Here is a 21,959-nt window from a genome sequence, read left to right on the forward strand (position 1 = left end):
CAACTAATTCATCTGTTTTTTAAAAGTTTAAAAGCTTCTCCAGACAGCAACTCAGCCCCTGGTTTGATTTCTTCATTCTCTTATGCCATTGTTTTATGTAAGAGGTAAATGGATTTTGTACAAAGTTTCAGAGGTAACCATGGTAACTGTAATCAGACAGTGCCTGGACAATGTGAGGCTATGGTTCAGCGACTAAAAATATATTTTCCACCAACTTTTCAGCCACCTGCTTGTCTGATTGTTGCATGTGGTCCCTTTCCATCGGCATGAGGTGGATATAAAACGATGCATGCACCATTATGAATATGCATAAAGCATTTTGTTAAAAGAAAAGAAGATGTTTACGTTTTACATGTTTTGCATGTTTAAAATGACATTTATGTCATCATAGTTAACTAAAACTAATGAAATAATGAAAACTGAAATTTAAAAAAAAAACATTTTCATTAACTGAAATACATGAAAACGTAGAAAACTATAGCTAATAAAGTGCATTCATAAAATTAACTAAAACGTTATAGGTATAATATTCTCCATTTCTGTGTTTGTGAATCTATTTATCTGAACTGACGACACAAACAGTTTACATCAGATGTCAGAACGTTTCCGTTCTCCTTTTGCCTCCAGGTGGCGCTAGTCCTCTAAACGACCACAGCAAAAGTTGCTAGAAATCACCAGAGTCAGTTGTTGTTCAATCAAATCAAATCTGTTTTTGATAATGGTATTTTCTGTTCAGTATCACAATAACAATATTTGACCTTCGACCTTTTTGAAATCTGCACCTAAAAATGAACCAAAGTATGAAAAAACTAAAACTACAACTAATAAAAACTAAACTGAAATGAAATAACATTTAACTAACACTAAATAAAAACCAGCGGACCCATTCTTATGAATGGTCTAAAACTAACTAAATTAGACAGTGGAATAAAACTAAACACCCAGCATGCATGTTTGAGAAATCCTTTGATCTCCCATGGCAACCGTTCGGCTGGTTGGAGTTAGCTCCGCCTTCAAGGCGCAGCTCAGCCTCAGAGATTTCAAGTTTCCGAGCTTCTGCCTCACAGAGCAACCCTCTCCCACGACTCTCCCACTCAGCTCCTTCAGACTAGCCAGCAGCAGTTAGCAAACACCTGGTGGAACATCAGCTGAGTTCATTATAGGAGCTACTTCTCAGTGAAATGCTGGTAAAAACTTTGTTAAAGCTTTAATAGAGGAGCCATGTTGTTTTGACTTCCTGAAGGTGGAGTTTCAGAAAGAGCTGGAGCTTCTTAAAGAGACAGTGGTCCAGTTTCAATGCGTTAAATCCAGAAGTAAAATTTCTTCTAAAATTTCTCCCACGTCATAGTTGATACAGGTAGCATTTTTATAACAACTGAAGTTGACACAGTGACTTGATTATGCAATAAAATGGCACCATGTGGCTGGAAAACACATAATACTGGTCCTTAAATTATGAAGCGTGTGACTCTGAACACTGATGTTTGAAATTATGAAGGTCTCCAATTCGCTCTTAAAAAGTCTAAGCACTTTCCTCTTGTTGCATTTATTTAATTCCCACGTTTCCAGTGGTTAAGATTTGAAAATTGCCCAGTGATTAAAGGTGGGTGATCAAATACAAGTCTTTCTCTTCCAAGAATAAACTTCTAATAAAACTCCATCCTAGATGAGAAGGTGTAAGCAGCACTGGGTTGTTTGTTTTGCGTGTTCCTCTGATGGACTGGTCACTTGGTCACTCCATGTCCTTCAGTTCAATGGCTTCAGGAAAATTGATTTTGTAAAATATTTTGAAAAAAATCTTTTTTTATTGGTTGTTTCTTGAAAAGCACTGAGAAATCTGTCGTTGACCCGATCCAGCTCGTTCACAGCAAAAAAACTCAAAGATATGACCTTTTTTTAAATCAGTGAATGCATCGACTCGACTGGTCCTCTTCCACTGACCGATTTTCTTTATCCGCCTGAGACATTCATATCTTTGAGGAGTGTTCAAAGATATGTCAATGCTCCCCTAAAGGCTGCTGCTAGTTGTGTTTTCTTTTTATTAGCTTCATTTGTGATGTTGTGACGATATTGTCGACTCCCATGGCTGAACGGCTTTAGTTGGAGACATCCTTTATTAATTCCATAAATAATGCGCTGTGTTGTGCCATGAACGTTCTTCTTATGTACATGTGAGTCATTCGGTAGCATGAACAACCACGGCAAAAAAATTTAAAAGTTGGATTTCAGTGTGTGTGTGTGTGTGTGTGTGTGTTCATGTGTGAACATTCTGAAAGTAAAAGGCTCGTTAGTGCAGCTCTATAAACTGAACTAATTTAAATAACTGATAATTGCAGTTTCCTTCATTGAGCTTTCTGATGCATTCTATCGCATCTCCATGACAACCTCATTGTATTTTATTTAGATATCACTCGACGACACAAAGAAGTACAAATTCATGAAGTGGAATAAAAATGACAAATTATTTTTGTAAACCTGTAAAGTGTGGCTTGTGTTTGAATTAGGCCCCCCTCTACTCTGATACCCATAAACAGAATTGGGTTGTGTGACTAGTTGCATTTACTCAGTTAAATGAGTCATTTTTGAAAAAGGATACTCTTAGAGGTATTTTTACTACACTGTACTTTTTCACTTTTACTTGAGTAATTTTATTATGAAATATTGCTACTTTTACTTGAGTGAAATTTCTGGTTTCTCTACCCACTGAATGAAAAACAAAGCAGTTTGTGTTAAAGTTTCAAAAGTTTTTGTTGAAAGAAACAAATTTGGGACAACTTTCTATTGCCTGATTTTGTTATTCTTTTTTGCTACTTATATAAATTATTATCATTATTTGCTTCTTAAAATATCAAAATTTCCACTTTACTTTCTACTTTTGGTCCGTCTGATGATGAGTAGACGTTTTCTCAAATACTTCTACTTTTACTTGAGTTGTATGTTGAAGTATTGTTAATCTTATGTCTTAATCTCAGTAAATCCAGCTGTTCCTGTTTGTGGCCTCAGAGTTTTTCTTGGAGAACGTTAGCTTAATGAAATATATTTCAGTCTGTGGCTGAAATATTTGTGGAAAAGTATAAATATTTGCCAATATTTCTCCAAAACATTGTATTCTCATTGATTTACTGTGAGGCCAGTTTCTCCTTGATTGTACTTTTCATGTTTAGCAGACTTTATTTAAGCAGAGCCGTGTTTGTTCCCCCTCTGTCCACGTCTGTTTTTTCCTCTCCCTTTTTGTTTCCTGCTCATGCTCCGCTCTCCATACCTGCTGAAATGAGATTCTGAGCTTAAGGTTCAGGAAGTGGGTCAAACAGATTGGGTTTTAATGAAATTATTTCTGCATCTGCAGAGCAACACATTGAACCAAATCCAGTGGCGGCTGCTCCATATGCAGATCAGAAAACATACACGCATATTTTTAAAATAAGTACTATCAGTCTCGGTTTTCCTTACTAATGTGTGCTTACATTAATAACATACATATTATTGTTATTCAACAGTGAATTTCCACCGACATCATTTCTCTCCTGAGGTGACAGTCTAAAGAGTCCTGGCAGCTAAATAGGCACATTTGTGTGGTTGCTAGGGAAAAATAATAAATATTTAGCCAATCAACATCACTGAATTTAATGACTCTGTGGTGCTGGAACTTTAACCTCTGCTACAGAAAATGTGTGAAAGCTTTAGGCTGCCATGGTGATAAAGTTGATGAAGTTGGTGTAGACAGTAGAGGGGCAACCTCCTCCAAATTCATCATTTGATGAGCACAAAATATTTGTTACTCATAGGAGAATATCAAGAAGAGGAACAGGAGAGTCTGTAACATCCTAAACAACATTGGTGAGTAATGTAGGGGCAATGCTGCTGAAATATAGCACTTTATTTTATTATACTTTAGAGCTAACTAGTTTTTAATGAAATATGTATCATTAATTTTAGGAATATAAAATATCAGACTGGAAGTTGGTGATGGTGGAGGATCAGTATCAAGGAGCAAAATATCCTTATAGAGATATTCATACCTAATATGCATATTTCTGCATGATGGAAACACTGCCTACATAAAAACACTTATTAAAGGGAAAACTCTTGAAGTGTAGCTTGAGGGTTCAGGAAATACTGAACACGTTTCTTGGGAACCCTGCGCACTCCAACACAATCACATGGCTTTGCATAATTGGGCCCTCTACCCTGCTTCCACACAGGTACAAGAGAGAAACACACTAAATCATTCAAAACAACTGCAGGCAGCAAGAACTGGTGAAGGTCAGTCAATGTTGTTCACGCCAAGAAAAATACAACAAAGCAATAGAAGAATTCATAAATAGATGAATGCAGGTAAATCTGGCTATAGGCAAACTCATGGCCTACAGATACAAGCAGCTGATGATAGATGGGAACCAAACTTCTGAATGGCTTTCATCAAATTGTTAGCAAAAAACCCCAAAAACAAAACACATCCATACATACAAACCTAAAGGAGAAACAAAAACTGGCTCTACAAATTAAACAAACAGCGAACAAAAACACTTGAGCTTAACTAAGCTGTTCGATTAGACCAGAGTTCTTCAAAGTGGAGGGAGGAGGTGCTAGAGGAGCCTCAGGAAGTTGGAGGCAAGATAAAAATAAAACACATGGCCAAAAAAAAAGAAAAAAAAGATTGGAATCCAAAATATTTTTCCTTCCATCCATCCATCCATTGACTATACACTCTTGTCCCTAATGGGGTCGGGAGCCAAAATATTTTTAAATCATAAATTTAATTCTTTTTAATATGTAACCTGTTTTTCAATTATTATTGTAAAACATAAGTTAAAATGATGGAGATAGAACATAGAAATAGTCCTTATAAATCCCACAGAGGAGAAATTCAGGAAAATATTATTTCTGATGCTCATCTTTCTGATTGGCTGCCATGAAGCTGCTCTGTGGGAGCAGGAAAGGGAAAAGTTTGTGACAAAAAACTGTTCATTGGCCCAGCTGTGGAGGACACTACTGCAAAAAAACAACAAAAAAAACAAACAAACAAAAAGACCCCAACTAAACTGTAGAGATTAAATAAAAATTGATGGGATTAATATCAAAATATTACATATTTTCTAATCAAAAGAGGGGACAGTGATGGAAAATGTCATCTGGTAAAACATACAACATCAGATTAATAAAGTCGAAATATATTACCTGATACAATTTTCCACAACAGAACTTGTTACTGAGTAAAACCAGAAGCTGTGAGGCGACATTTCTGCTAAACGAGTGTTTTAGATATTGGATAGTTAATAAAAGTGGCATGGCAGGATTCAAACTACCGGCTTTTCTATCGCAGATGTTCCTCTAGGAAAATGGAAACCCTTCACAACCTCACCCACATGAGGATGCAGAGCAGACAGAGTCATCAAGACAGCTGGAAAGTTTGGAGCAGAAAAACTTCATTGTACAAGAAGCTGCTCATAAAACGCCTCATTTGCAGAATTCCCAGCAACAACAACAACAACAACAAATTCAGGTACAGGACTTTCAAGCTGACGACGGGTTCCTCTCTGCTCCTAATTAACTCACATAATTCTCCACAGTAATTTAAAACGTGGCTCCCCTCAGTCAGCGTCTGGATTATCGCATTTCAGAACGAGGAAGCTCCTCGTCTGAATGCTTACAGTGCAGCATGTGCATTTCATTTAGGGAAGTCATTTGCATTCATCAAACGTTCAAATTGACAGAGTCGCTTGTTCAATCAGGGTGAGACGCAGAGTGGGAGAAGACTGATTAAAATTATTAATGGATGGTTAATTGTTGTTTGCTTACTTTCATAATAACCTGAGAGCTGAAGGGCAAAAATGTTTAAATGCTGCAGATTTCCTCCATGTGGATAGAAAATTATTATCAGAGCTTACAGAGGCTGATTTCCATTCAGAATCCAAACATAGCTGCCTTTCATCCTGGTTTCCTTCGTTTGTCCTACGTGGCTCTGATTGGAAAGTTTTATTCATATTATGAATATTTTCGTGATATGCAGCTATGTTTACATCAAGAATATGAGAGTGGAAAGTTCATCCACGAACAAGTGATGTTCTCAAAGCCCAGTAGGTTACATTCTGTTTGGAAAGATTATCACCACAGGTGTCGAACACTTAACACTTAAGAAAAAAACCCGTTATAAACTTAACACAATAAAAGGCAATGAAAATGACTCCAGATGCACTTGCTGCACCGGAGTTCACACGGCAACTGTAAAACTTTGATTGCCTATAAGAGTTAGTCGTAAAAACCACATTAATTACTACGACGGGTAGACTTACTTTGCTAATTAAGGAACTGCAGAACAAGATTCTAAACTGTTTTCCTAAACTACTTATTTTCATTTTTGCACATTTTTTCACATTAAATACACAAACAGTATTGGGTTTTATTGGGATTATAATATGTGCAAATATGCACAAATTAGTGCACATTTGTGAAGTGGAAAGAACATGACCCATGTATTTGTAGATCCTGAAGTTTTTTGACATTATTTTCTGATCATCCCTGATTGGCTGATACACATTTTACACTGGAATTGATTCTTTAAAACCTTCTACTGTAACCACTCAATACCTAAACAAAGCCTAAGGTGTCTTAAAATTCAAAGCATTTATTTTGTCATTTATTGAAACAGATCTTCTAAAACTCTAGCCATATTTCCATAAAACTGAGCTAATTGAAAGTGAGACAATAAATTAGCTTAATGCAAACATAAAAATATTTTTGCGTTAGGACAAAGTGTTGAGGTGATTTTTTTAGCCATATCAAAACAGATGTGTTGTGCAAAACTGTAATGGAAACACTTTTATCGCATCACACAAGTCACATGACAAACAGCCGGATGTTCTTCTTCAAGGGAGAAACCATGAAGAAGAAGAAGAAGAAGAAGAAGAAGAAGAAGAAAAAGAAGGCAGGAAGTGGAAGGAGAATGGTGGTTTGTTTTTGTTTTGCCTTCTGTAAAATGGCCGACTACAGTTTCCCCAAAACACCCGAGTAGGCGGGGCTTGTCGCTCCGACCCCTGAATGACATGCCAACGTCTCCTCTGATTGGCTGAAAGATGATGAGCGCTAACACCATGACTAAACTATGAATATAAATGATGTAAATGTTGACATCCTCCTCTGCCATCATTTGTATTGACTTATCAATGGATACTAGCAGATGCAGTTTGCTTTGCAGCATCATTTGGAGCCAGTGATCATTTTTGTACATTTGTACATCTGACAACAATTCCATGTTTGAGCAGTAAACATTAAAATCAAAACAATTGTCTTTGGCCTCATAAGAAATGGCTGGTATTTAGACTGATAATTGTGTGTGTTGTTAAAATGAAAACCAACAGAACATTAAAATGAATACAGATCCATAACATTTTGAATAAAATTCTATTTTTATAAATATCACATTTTAATTTTATTTACCAAAAATAAAAATAAAATACTTTGGAAAAAAATTGCACAATTTTCAAATTTAAAAATAATAATAATAAAAAAACTGTTTTATTTTTCCAAAGTTAAAGCAAAAATGTTTTATTTTGGAAAACTTTCAAAATAACTCTTGGAATTTTGCCATGTGGTCTCTGATTCCATGAGATAAAGATTGTTTGTAAGGCCTGAGTGTCAGATGACAAGTCAAAGTCAGTCTGAGATTATTTTTGGACGTATGTTGTTATTCACTCACCGTTTTCAGGCCCCTGCTCTGGATCCTGCTCCATCTTCTTGTCGGTTATGTCTTTGTGGGACACAAGGAACAGAACCACCTCTCCTTTCTCGTTCTTAATGGGCACGATGTCCAGCAGACACCAGAACTTTGTACCTGGAAGGAGAACTCACGGTGAGCACATGTTCATAGGGAATGGACAGTAATGTTGGCTAATTAACGTCACGCTGATCTCACCAAACTCTCCAGAAGGCATCTTCTCTGTCTCTCATTAATGTGACAGTTCAATCTACTGGTGAAATCTCCCATCAAAGTGATTGCCTTGAGATGCTGCTGAATGTTATTATGTGCCACTCATTATTTGAAGGTGTTCATTGTTCAGTTAGTGTCCCAAACGCCACATGACATCTCAGAATTAATAAAATCAATTTCACTGAATCAGAGACAACAATTAGTTTTTTCTTCTCTGTGATTCATATTCATCAGAACTTTGAAACATCTCAAGAATCTTTTAGCTTGCAGCTGTTGTTTTCCTGGATCAACCTCCCCCCCACTCTCCAAATGAAATTGAAATACATTTTTGAATTTCCGCTCATTTTCTGTTTATCTCTAGAAATGATGGGAGTCCACGCGGAAAAGAAATTAAATCAGGATTTAATTAGAATGTTTCGTCTGAAAAAGAAAAACAACCTAAGTTGTTTTTGGTTTCTAGACAAAATATTCAGTTTTTGCTTTTATTGTTCAAAATACGCAGAACATCCTGTACAATAACACATATGACGTTTCCAAGTCACTTAACTGAACATCAGTCAAAAATTATTCATGGCAAAAATATAAATAATCAAGAATCGAGATTTTTGGTAACTTTTAACAACTCAAAATGATAAGGGACATAAATTCCTCTGAGTTTTTAAAATGATTCTGATGCTTTACCAGAATGTGCTTTTATTACTCTATCAGATTAAATGTGTTGTTCTGAATGCATTTAAAACATATATATCCATCCATCCATTTTCTAACACCCCTGTCCCTAATGGGGTCAGGAGGGTTGCTGGTTCCTCTCCAGCTACGTTCCAGGCGAGAGGCGGGGTCACCCTGGACAGGTCTCCAGTCTGTCACAGGGCAACACAGAGACATACAGGACACACAACCATTCACACACACACACACACACACTCACACCTAGGGAGAATTTAGAGAAACCAATTAACCTTTTGGACTGAGGGAGGAAACCAGAGAACCCGGAGAGAACCCACCATGCACAGGGAGAACATGCAAACTCCATGCAGAAAGACCCCGGACCGGGAATCGAACCCAGGACCTTCTTGCTGCGCCACTGTGCAGCGCTATATATACAGTATATATATATATGCAGTGGTAATTGAATTACCACTGCATTAGAAATGCTATGCATTATGCTGAATAAAATACTAAAAATGACATTACATTTTCACCAGGAGAAAAGCGCTGCTTCCTTTTTATAGCTTCACCTGCAGCCCACCCGCTCCCCAAGGTGCATTGTGGGTAATGAGAAACCCAAAAACTTAAAACCAGAGAACATTTTGTCAGGTTAAACGTATACGAGGGAGGAGAGAGAGAAAGAAGGAAACAGCTTTGTCTTCCAGGATGGGGCTCTGGGCTCCAGCTATCAGAGCAGCGGCTCCAAGGATAGTTTAAATCTAGTCCTGGCAGGTGTTTATGCAGGTCTTAGCCTCGTAGATAAGAACATTTGTATTCACAAAGAAGACAAACCTGTCAGAAAGGTGCCAGAATACAAAATTACAAGAAAAAAAGAGGAGCAAAATGTAGGATTTTCAGCTTATTCAGCTAAATTTGATCCAGTATAAGTGGAGACATTCAATCTGAATAAGCCAGAAGAGTAGGAGCTTATCTCAGATGTGAACAAGTTTTTCTCTTTAATCACATTTGATCCATGTTAGAGAACAGCAGCTCAGTTATTTCTAGGTGATTTGTATCTTGCCTCATATATTTTTAGTTGCAGAAACAAAAAAACCCCCAAACTCTTCAACTTATTTATATCTTGCCACATTATTCGCACAGCATTGTATTTAATTGGGATTGTATTTGATAGACCAACACAAAGTGGTAAGAAATAATAAAGTAAATGAAAACGCTGCACGGTTTTCAAAGTTTTTTATGAATGAGAATCAGAAAAGTGTGGTGGTGCATAATCAAACTCAATGAAAGTAAAGGAAAAAAAGAACATTTTTGTACAACCATATTAGTTCTGTGAATGATTCAGAGGTTTGCAACAATGAGGAACGAGGAACACAGCTGAAGTTTAAAGCAGAGTTAAGATGATAAGACATATCAATTATATCATTGTGTCAGTTAGCGAGAGTTGATAAACAGATGAATGAAGCCAAATGCAGGGCTAAAAAAACAAACAAAAACAAAACAAAAAAAACCTAATATAGGTGCCAAAAGACATGGAGAGCAGACTGGCAGTTTCAATATGACTTTTTAGAGGTCCAGAAATAAAGTCAATTCAGAATGTATGGCAAGACATTTTAAAGAAGTAGGATTTTTATGGATGGTTTCCAGTGACCCTACCCACGGTTTACAAAGAATGTGCAAAACCTCTGTGTTTATATGTGCAAAGCTAGTAGCCATGAACCCCAAAATGTATGCAGCTGAAAGTGGTTCAAGAAAATGACCAATCTGAGGAGTCCTGAAAAAAAGAGGTGCATTCCACACATTTTAGATTTGCAGTAAACATTTCAAATCCTTTGATCATTTCAATTTCACCCCACAATTAAGCTCTGCTTTGTGTCCTCCTTCACCAAGAATCCCACATTCCACGTAGAGTGAAGTCATTTCGCAGCGTCATTTTAAAGTTTGATAATGGAGACTTTGGTGGAGCATTAGAGACGGCAGTGAACATATTAATGTGGAAATGATTTCCCTGGACATCACGTTCCCCGAACAATTCCTTGTGGGTGAACAGGATGATTTTAATCACTACAGAGAATCGAAGGTATAATGAGACCATCATCATCATCATCATCATCCTACAGATGGATGAAAACCTGGAGAGAGGAGATTTCCTCTATCTTTACACTTCTGAGAAGTGTAAAGACAGTGGTTTAGAATTTTGCAATCTGCCGTACCACACAGTAGCTGCATTTCCATTAAGCATAGAATTGCGTAAATTGAAATTACGCAAATAAATTTCCTTAAAGGAAACACGACAATTTTGGAAAAAACTCAAATTTTTCTACGAAACAAAAAGTTCTAGGATGAGTCGTTGTTTCAGCTGTATTGAAGTTGATGTATTTCGCAAAACCAAAATGGAAAAACGTTTTTTTTTACCACACACAAGTCACGTGATCAACAATTGGATGTTAGCTCTGGTGAAAACAGAGCTCTCACAGCATCACAGTTCAGAAAATGTTGTGCCATTCCAACATGTTGACTCCATAACTCGCCGACAACAATTTCCCCAAAATGCCGCATACTGCTCACAAGTAGGTGGAGCTTGTCACTCCAACCCCTGAATGAGATGCCGGAATCTCCTCTGATTGGCTGAATTAGCATGTCATGTAACTGTTTACATGACATTTCCATGACTTATTCTATAATAAGCTTATTCAAGCGTGATTTTAATTTCATTTCTTATTTAATGAAAATGCCGCAATTGCGGAATTGTCTTCCCAACATTAGGGAAGCATTGACAAAATTTTACAACTTCTGTTGGTGAACATGGCAACTACATTGTTTGAGAAGAAAAACTACAGGGACATAGCTTGTGTTGGTAGCAGTTAGTTTGTGTTAGTAGCAGTTAGCTCGTATTGGTAGCAGTTAGCTCGTGTTGGTAGCAGTTAGCTTGTGTTGGTAGCAGTTAGCTCGTGTTGGTAGCAGTTAGCTTGTGTTGGTAGAAGTTAGTTTGTATTAGTAGCAGTTAGCTAGTGTTGGTAGCAGTTAGTTTTTGTTAGTAGCAGTTAGCTCGTGTTGGTAGCCGTTAGTTTGTGTTAGTAGCAGTTAGCTCGTGTTGGTAGCAGTTAGTTTGTATTAGTAGCAGTTAGCTCGTGTTGGTAGCAGTTAATTTGTGTTGGTAGCAGTTAGCTTGTGTTGGTAGCAGTTAGCTCGTGTTGGTAGCAGTTAATTTTGTGTTGGTAGCAGTTAGTTTGTATTAGTAGCAGTTAGCTCGTGTTGGTAGCAGTTAGTTTGTATTAGTAGCAGTTAGCTCGTGTTGGTAGCAGTTAGTTTGTGTTGGTAGCACTTAGCTTGTGTTGGTAGCAGTTAGCGCGTGTTGGTAGCAGTTAATTTTGTGTTGGTAGCAGTTAGTTTGTGTTGGTAGCAGTTAGCCAAGAGGCTGCTCTGAGCAATGAGAAAACAGCTGCTGGTTTATCTGACCTGTAAGAGGAAAACAGTTGAATTTGCTTCAAGGCCTTTCACAGGTCAAAGGTCAGACACCAAAGCGATGAAGAATTCATCATCATTCGTCAAAAGCAACATTGTTGCCAGTCAACGAGTGGAGAAACATACGTTTTCTGCAGAATGAAAATGATTTCATGAGGATGTATGTGTGGCCCTCAGAGCTGTTTAACAACATTCACACTTTAAATGAGGCAGGACCTCATTTTTCACTCCCCCAGGCTTCGGTTGTCCTGTTTTCCCAAATCACAATCTGCTCTCTGGTTTCTTGCAGAGATCTCGACTTAAATAGTATGAGTGTGTTATTATTTATATACCGTATATCTTAATTATGTCTGAGTAGCAATATCCCCTTAGTATTAGATCTGCCAATTAGTTTCCTTAAATGTAGAAGTTATGATTTTAAACCATAGAAAGAAAAAAACAACAAACTCAGTTAATAATAATTAGGGTTGCTCTCCCAGAATTCCCTTTTGCAGATTTTATTTTCAACAAATTTACACTTCTGAAAGGGGAAATAAACAGTTTGAACATAATTTGGATTCTGCACATGAACACATCGCTCACTAATAACTCGGGGCCAGTTACAAAGAGCAGATTTCTCAGAAGGAGTGTGTGGAGGAGAATCCCTAAAAATAGAGTCCTTGGTAAAGGAACAGCTTCAAACTCTTCATGGTTTTTCTGTGGAGATATTTTCACTTTTACCAAGAAACGAATTATAATAATCATGTAAAAAAAGAAAAACAGACAAGATGACACAGGAACTAAATTGACACAGAAAACCAAATCCTCACAAAAACATGTGAAATAGTTGAACAAATGATTTAATTTATTCTAAGGAAAAAAAAACATCAATCCAAAGGAAAACTGTGAAAATCTAAAATGATTGAGTGAAATGAGGCTTGTGAAAGAAATAGAGAAGAAAAAATTCTTCTGGCTAATCCACTTTGGGTCCAGGCGGGACATGAAAGAGAAACGTGGAAGTTAAGAAGGTAAAAACTCAGCTGAATAAAAACACGAGGCATCCTGAGAGACTGGAGACGTCTGCTCCTCTGTGATATTAACAACTAACAAAGACAAACACAATACAAATGTTTCTTTTATGTTCTTTTTTTCATTCTCACTAAAACCAAAACGACAAATTCCAAGTGTTTATCTGAACAGTTTGATCTCTTTGTCTCATTTAGAACATTAGAGATTAAAAAGCACAACATTTCTGACTTGTCTGGTGACAGCCCTTGCGAAAAAAAAAAACGTGGTTCCCATGTTTCACATGAGATCAAGTGTTTTGCTCATGTGATGCACAGTTTCCATTATTTTAAAATTTTACATTTGTAGTTTCTTGAAGCCAGCTCAGCTCCTACCCTTCTCTCTGGCCTCTGCCTGTACAACAGGCAGAAAAATCATGTCACATTTTTAGTATTATGACTTACAGTGATGCAAAGTTTGCTCTCACATTCTGCTGCGACAACGAATCTGACAACGTTTACAACAACCTCAGCAGAGTCTGCATAACTGCAGCTAATGCTCTGTAACACACAGGCTTCATCCAGTAAAAATGGCTTCTTAGTGGAGACAACCAGCCTGCTAACCGTTTAGGTTTACACATGGAAATGCAGCTTTCTACACGGCCACAATTTGCAGCAAATTTAATTTGCTGAGTCACAACAGAATGAAAAACTGGATTTTTTTTGTCATATGGACCAAACAGCAGCTCAGGGACAGCATGTCTCAGTGCTCTGCAAGTTTCCATTTCCTGGAACTTTTTTTTTTTGCATTTTGTGATATTACAGCTACAAAGTCAATTTGTTTTATCCACAGTTTTCTCTCCATGCTGTTATTTTTTAACATTTATTTCTAAGCAGTTCTGAGGCCCATTGGTGAAACCTGAAACAGCTGCTGGACAAGTTACTCTACAGGTTGTTGCTAGGTAACCAAAGAGTGAGTGAGTTTCTTGATGCCACCTTGCTTAGCTAACTAGGTCTGATAGCTAAGATTCTGTCAGACCTATGATCTATTGAAAATTGATTGTGTTTATCACAATATATAGCATTGATTTATTTCCCAGCCCTAATTTAAATTGACAAACAAATGCAAATTTGCACATGATTATGAAATGGAAGAAGAGTGATGTATAGCTTTTAACATTTTTAAAACAAAACAATGATTATGTTTCCCCTGTAGGATCGGACCTTCATCAGTCCATACTGTGTTGCATTTACAGCTGCAGGTCTCTGCTGTATTTCTCTGACATCTTTACATGTGCAAATAGAAATTAGTGTCCATTCTCAATGCAAAACAGCTCAAGGTCAGTAGGACGTTCAATATTACTTAATAATAAAAAGTACTTATAGAATAAAATATGGAAAGAAACCCTGAAAATGTCAGTCTCAAAAGTAAAAAAAGTAACTTTTGAAACTCAGAAAATGTATTGTTTTTTTCTAGACCATTTCTGAGATTAATCTCAAAATGTTTGTTTTTTGGTGGGAATTTACTTCTCCTTTTTAATTTGATTTTTTTTTTATCTACAATGGCAATAATACACTGTCTTTGCTAATTTGTCACACACAGTTGAATCCTAATAAAACACAATGAACCTTGTTATAATGCGACAAAATGTGATAAAGTTGAAGTGTTATGAATACTCAGGATCACAAACACGTCCAGGATAAACACAGACGGAGTGGAAGTGACTCTCAGTGTTTCTGCTGACCGACCCAGAACTCTGCAGGTTCTGGTCTCACCTTCCTTCTTGTAGAACACCAGCTCCGTTTTGAACTCCCTCCTGTCGTCCAGCGCTCCTTGGATCTGGGCCGTGGAGCGGTCGCTGGTTTCCGGGCCGTACAGGAAGTGACAGGCGCAGCTCTTCTGCATGAGCTCGGCGCGGGCGTAACCGGTGAGCTCGCAGAAGCCGTCGGAGCAGTAGACGATGGGGTACAGGGACTGGACCTGGGCGTTCCCCAGGACAAAGTTACTGTCTGTGGAGGACAGACAGGAGAGCGGTCAGAACAGCAGCCAGGTTACACTCATTGAAACACGATAGACATAGGATACCAATATGTCAAACTTTTAATAAAATAAAGATGATTAGGGGCTGGAGTTTAGTGGGAAGAAATTTTTCATTTCCTGTCTACATCGGTGTTAGTAATTAGGGGTGAACTAGTTTTTAAAAACCAAGTATGAGAACAAATGCTTACATTTAAGAACTTCCCGACTACTAAATGCCATTGCACTCCGAACAATCCACTTATAAATAGTTTATTTTTGATAATTTATCAAAAATGTATCCTGTATATTTTTCAATATTCCAGAAATCAAGTTTTAAGTAGTCTGGTATCAGAGTGGGGTAACCCAGTCCAGGTCTGAAGTGTAAGTATTTTAGTTTTTAAACTAGAGCAGATTAAAGACACTCAAGGTAGAGAAAAATTGGGTGGAAGCGCCCTTTAGCTGTAGCTAACTGGGTTAGCTCATTTATGTGCAAACTAACAGGAGACTAAAGGTGTGTGAAGCTTCGTGTTTTTGTGTCAACCTCATACTTAGTAAATACAGGACCGCTGATACCGATGCTTTTTATCGTTTAAGTTTGACATATGACCTTTAGGCTCTGATGCGGAACAATTACAGAAGATAATACAGGATAAAGTGATGCAACAAACACCACAGTTTTCTACACGCATCCATCAGCTTTTCAGCCATTCAGAATTGGTTATTTCAGGGTTTCTTTTTTTCAGATTTTTGTCAGCACCGAATCCCAACATGTAACAATGCCGCTATTTCTTTTGACTCTTTCTAAAACTAGAGGTCCAATAAGAATGGTGGTAAACTAAAAATTCAGAAGTGGGTCTGCACGCTTCAAAAGTTAAAGATTTGTTCAGAACCAATACCATGAAAGCCGACTGAGGTACATCAAAGGCATTTTTCTGTTTTCTACACAAACACACACGCAGACAAGACAAGTATTTGCTCGTCAAATATTTTTATCCCCTGCAGGTTGAATCTCACAGCAATCAGAGAACTAAAACCCGGAGACACAAAGAAATCCTTAAACCGAGCACTGGGCTCATTTTTTACTCAAACGTGAAGAGCCGAGGCAGCCCGCTGGAGGCTCGGGAGATGGCTAACAAGAATTGATCGGGTGAAGTAAACATGACAGGAATCATCACAAAACCGCGTGAGCTTTCTTTAATTGATGCCACCAGCAGCTCACGTGTCCGCCCTCCGGTTACAATCAGGCAGGAACACACGCTGTTCACTGACTTCAAACACATTCTGGCTGTTAATCAGCATTCTCCTGACAAATGTGTGTATGCACACGCATGCAGATGTCAAGAGGAACATTGTTGCCCTGCTGCATATTCAGTTTGCGGCTCCGGGCATCTAGATGAGCGAGCGCTCTGAAAGGGACAATCTATTACGTTGTGCTCCGTTGTTCCCATCGATCCATCAGCGCCGAGGGCCCGTAAAAACACATATTAAATATCTGATGGCTGATTCACAAGTTGTGTGCGTGTGTGTGTGTGCCTGGAGCTCATTAGAGAGCTTAAAATGAAGTGGTAAGAAAAGGAACTCATCAAACAAGCATAAAAAGATCATCCTAAGACCAAATCAACAAGCAGTGAAGAGGGAACTAGTGCAGATGTTGGCTGAAACCCCAAGTTAACAGCGTGGGATATCCTTCAGACCATCAGCAGTCACTCAAGCAACCATTACACAATCCATATCAGATAATTACTCGTGTTTGAAACAGGAACCTTTCCTCCCTTTCCTGCCCTGTTTTTTTTTTTTTTTTGTTCTCCCATTAGAAGAGAGGACCACCTTCCTGCTTTACTTCCTCCTCCACTGGGAATCAGTGCTGATGTCACCGGATACCCAGAGGTCTGGATGTGCTATGGGAGTGTACTCAGGGTCCCAGGCTTGGCAGCATTTCCAGGTAAAACTATCAGCACCTGGAACTGCACAAGACAGGCGACAGGCCGGCGGTCCATCCTAATATGTACAGCAGAGGTGGGCGATGCTATTTTAATATCGATTCGATACCAAATAAATACAGGGACAGTATCGCCAACACCGATACATACCAATATACTGATGTACTTTTTACTATTTAGTCTGACATAGGTGATTTTTTTCCCTTTTACATTATTTTGTTAAGGCCTTAGATTTTGAGTAAAGTTTTCAGGTGTCCACCAAATATTTTAAAAACATATTAACAAGATAACCATAGTAGAAAAACAAATTTGAAAGAGTTTTTTCCTAAATAAAATGCAAAAACAGAATTTGAAAGAAAATAATACAAAATCTTTTTTTTTTCCCCCACCAGGGGGTCTTTTGTGGGCTCTAGTGTCCCTTATATGACAGTAGGCTGACAGGAAAGGGGGGAGGAGTGGGGGGAAGACATGTGGCAAATGTCGGTTGGGTCCGGATATCGAACCCACAACGGCCGCGTCGAGAACTGAAGGCCTCCAAATGTGGGTTGCTCTATCCTCTACGCCACCACAGCACGCCCATACAAAATCTCTTTTGAGGTAAAGTTGAGAAACTACAACCTACCTGTTACCCCCCCCCAAACCTCCCCTAAATGCCCTCTTAAAAGGTAAATCCACAAAGTTTAGCAAACATGGCAGCAGCCCCAATAAATGGATTTAAAACCTGTATTCATATGTAGAAATGGAAGCTGACCCAACAACCTTTAAGTGGGCTGTACTTAAAGGCTGTTGCATTTTTTTTTTCAAAAAATTGCAACAGTAATTTGTGTCATTTTATTTAACTTAATAATGGTATAAGACAAAAACAACTTTAACCACGTTTCACAGCTTTAGGCATGTCTGAAGTATTTTTAATGTCTAATTTCCCTGTAAGACCATTTAGAAGTGACTAAAAGGAAGCAAGGTGGGAAGCTGCTGTTAGAGACGGAGAGCGTGGCGTCACACCGGCAACGCAACAGCTACTCTGGATTGAGCTGGTAACGGCGATGAGGGAGGGGCAGGGGGGCATACTCAAGCATCAGGAATACACTGGAAGTTGGAAACGTATGCTGCCATTTATTTTGGTCTCCTTAGCAACTCCAGCATCACGAACAAATGTCAGAGCATCAAGATCACCCTCTGTTCGCTGACTCACTGACTGCACGTCATTTGTGCCGTCACACCAATCAGAGCTGACGACGTATGGACTCACATTATGCAGATGAACCGTTTGAGGCTGTCGGTCTGTGGACTGCGGTGGGACTTGTGTGATTTTAATAAAGTTGGACATTGTCAGGTGAGAGTCAAGATGGAAACACTAAAGAAGAAACACTTCCTGAACTAGCACTAACCCCAGACTGAATCCCTTCACATCTGATTGACCGTAAACTCACTCCTCTCGGTTTAAATCAAGAGGAAGTTCAAACCGACTCCTCCCACAAAACACAGGAATGGTTCAATTTGGATGCTTTGATTTCAGATGTATGAAATGATTGTCAAAGAATAATCACTGACCCCCTGTCTGCTCATGATCTCACTCTCTTTAGAAAAGCGTCCTGAATTAGGTTAGGTTAAAACAACCTAAGCACATGCTAGTTGGTAGCCTAATGCTGCTGTAACGATGGCTATAGGGTGCAGAAATAGACAAGGATGCAAACTAAATTTGTCATTTTATTGTGAACTTTTGATATGGCAGCAAACACGTTTAAAAGATAAGAAGATTAGCATTCATGTTCTTCATAAGTAAGTGAGATTAGTAAGATGCAATCAAAAACTGCATAATGTAGAAGCTACACACCTAATCATTAGTAACCATGGAGAAAATGCCCCTCCATTAGTGGGACAATCTCCATCTGTAAAGGAGCGCTGGCCGTCTAATGCTGTTTTTTTATCCATGCAGATCCTCACTGTTTGTATGATATCTTCAATTTTAAGGGCTCATTAAACAAAAGTCTGAATGCATTTTTATTCTCAGGTCTCATCTAACCCAGACAGATGACATGCTGCAGCCATGAGAGCACTGTAATGTGCTTTATGTCCTCATTCTCATCAGTTTGTCACCTTACTCTCCCTGGGCTGAGTCTGTCAGGCTACCTGAGAAAAGCCTTAAATGTCAAGCTGCTGAGCTCTGTCCCATGTGAAGCCCTCTGCACAGCCTTCCACCCAGAACAGAGCCAAAAGAGGAAAATGTGATACGGAACGTTGACAATGGATGCTTTGTGCTGTCCTTGACCTTTTGTACCACAACGTTTTATCAGCGAAGATACTTAAACCCCTTCAGGTCGGCCTGTACGGCGACACTTTTGTGTTGTGTTATTACAACATTTCTCTTAGAATAGACAGAATTATGCACGACCGCACTTAAAACTTTCCTTAAAGTTGCAGTAACTTTAATAAAATGTCTGTGTCTACTGTCTCAATAGATGCTCTGGTCCCGACCAAAAACAGCCATTCAGAGCCAGGAGGAGTGGCTTAGCGCTGTCAATCAACCACATGTACTTGCTGCTCAAAGGGCCACTAGCAGAGGAACAATTTACCACTACAAGAAAACCGGTTATTTGCTGTAATCGGTGTCATGCTAGCTAGCATAGCCTCTAGTCACCTAGCTGCAGCGTGGCAGAGAGAAAGGGAGGGAAGGTACGAGGGACTGGGCAACGCCACACGGAGGGTCATTCACGGCGTTAAGACCCGCCTCCTGGTTCTGATTGGTTGTTTCTAGTTAGCATTAGGAGAAGGCCGAGGGGCTCAATTTTTTCCACAGATTTTCTGTCTCATGCCATATTATCACTGCAAAGTTTGCAACAAATATGTAAAAAAATATTTATTTCTTAAAAGTTACACATGTAAAAACAAATTAAATTTTTGTTGTGGTTTTTATTGTAGTCCAACCAGCTGTGAGTGACGACCGACCATTCATTCACCTTAAAGTGCAAAGAAAGGATTGTTGCCGGGTAGTTTTAAAGAGCTGTTACCGATATATAACAACCCCCCACCCCAAATAAAAAAGCATCAACCACATCAGGCCTGGAGCGGTCAGCCTGATCTGCATGCAGAGCCTGGAGGAACCGATTCTCCTGCTCATCAAAGACCACCAACCCGTCTGTCTGAGGATGGCATCATTTCTGCCCTCCATTCTGCTACAACACACCTTAAAAAATATCTAATAAATCATTTATCAGCGGCTCCCGTAGCCTCAACTCTGCAGCCCAAACTTCTAGTTAGCAAACTGAGATCTCTGGGGCAGAGAAGAACCTTTTTAATAAATTAATGACACTTTTCTTTTTTTTTTTTGTGATGCCAGAAAAAGGCAGCTGCACATTTAATACCAGGTCATTTAAGAAGCTGTGTAAAAACTTTCAGTTCCATTTTATCCCCTCAGGTCAGAGGGCCTTCCTTCATAGATTAGGAGAGAATATTGCTATGATTATACAATGTGAAATATAAAACTAAAAATATTTGTGTTTTTGCAGAAAATGTTATTGTTGAAATAACTGGAAAGTTCAGCTCAGACCTAGAACATGGTTGTAAACATCCTCACGTGGTTACTGTATGTATGCAGCATTCAAAAATATATTACCATGAATGGACTATTCTGTTTTTTCTGTGTCTTAATTTAAAGCTGAGAAAGAACTGGGGAGGCTTAGACAGGAAGAGAACCAACATTATGTGATGTTCAGTAATCTTTTTCACTTCCTGGGACTTTAGACAGAAGAGAACTGGGGGAACTCAGGCAAAAAAAAAAAAAAAAAATCTGATTTTTTTCTAAGAATTCAGACGAGAATTTTTCCTCAGAACTCGGACTTCCATCTCAGAATTGTGACTTTTTTTCTTGGAATCTTGACTTAATTCTCAGAATACTGTCTTTTTCTTGGATTTCTCACTTTAATTTTCTGACTTTAATCTCAGATATCTGACATTGTCTGATTAAAGTCACCTGACTTTATTCTGACAATAAAATTGATCTGATTTTAATCAGATGATTTCATAATTGTTAAACAAAAAGTCAGTGAGTCTTCTTTGTTTTTCAGTGTTCTTTGTATGAATCGACTCCAAAATCACACCGATTTTTACATGCTGCAGCTATTTGCACTCAAAGTATGGGACATGCTGTACTTTGGTACCTGAAGATAGTTTTAACTTGTAAATAAAAAATCGGTTCTCTGCTTTTGAGAAGGTCAAATATGAGGGAAAACTGTACAAGAAAGAAAACTGGAATAAATTTGGAAGCCATAGTGCTCCTTGTTTTCTGTCTTTTTGGAGATTTGGAAAAATTTGAAGCTTTAACCATTTTATTAGCACAGCAAAAATGTACTTTTACAGTAACCTGTGTTCTCAGTGCGTCTCTCCAGGACAGAAGAAGATTAGATTTATTTGCCTGTTGCTGAACAGAACAAGCAGAACCTGAACCTGCAGCAGAGAAACTCCTGGATGTGTTCAACATAAATTATTTAGCTGAGATCCTGGAGTTAGAAAATGAAAAAAATAAAAATTGCACTGCATTTTGGATAGTTCCAGAGCAGCTACATCAGCGGCATCAGGTAATGTTGCTACCATTAGGAAATCAGACCTTAAACATAAAAACAAGAGCAGGGTTTTCATCCAATCAGCAAAAATAACCTGAAAAAGAGAGAGACGTTCTGACCAAACAGCATTTAGAGCAGCTCTGCTCCTCACCAGCAGTAAAGGCACAGTCCAATAATTTAATCTCTGGCTATTTTCAAAAACCTTTATAGCTATTTTCAAAAAATAATGTCCTTTATATTTCCATTCAGGCTGCACAGTGGTGCAGTAGGTAGCAATGTTGCCTTGCAGCATCAAGGTCCTGGGTTGTTCTCCCTGTGCACAGCACCTATAAAAGTATTCATCAACATTTGTCAAGAAATAGCAAAAAAAAAAAAATTTTAGAAAAATTTAGTGTCAAA

At 38.3% G+C, this 21,959-nt stretch overlaps 1 protein-coding gene across 2 annotated transcripts in view; it reads right to left on the reverse strand.

Moving 5' to 3' along the window:
• The window catches only part of kcnh3 (potassium voltage-gated channel, subfamily H (eag-related), member 3), a 154,811-nt gene that overhangs the window by 46,948 nt on the left and 85,904 nt on the right, over window positions 1-21,959 (reverse strand). For both annotated transcript variants that reach the window (XM_044131139.1, XM_044131140.1), the window contains exons 2-3: window positions 14,818-15,051; window positions 7,697-7,831 (exon numbers count right to left, since the gene is read on the reverse strand). In XM_044131139.1, the coding sequence (XP_043987074.1) occupies window positions 7,697-7,831; window positions 14,818-15,051 (369 nt within the window). The remainder of the gene's footprint in view (window positions 1-7,696; window positions 7,832-14,817; window positions 15,052-21,959) is intronic.

The sequence above is a fragment of the Gambusia affinis genome, linkage group LG11 (genome assembly GCF_019740435.1).
Source record: "Gambusia affinis linkage group LG11, SWU_Gaff_1.0, whole genome shotgun sequence".
Taxonomy (NCBI): Eukaryota; Metazoa; Chordata; class Actinopteri; order Cyprinodontiformes; family Poeciliidae; genus Gambusia; species Gambusia affinis.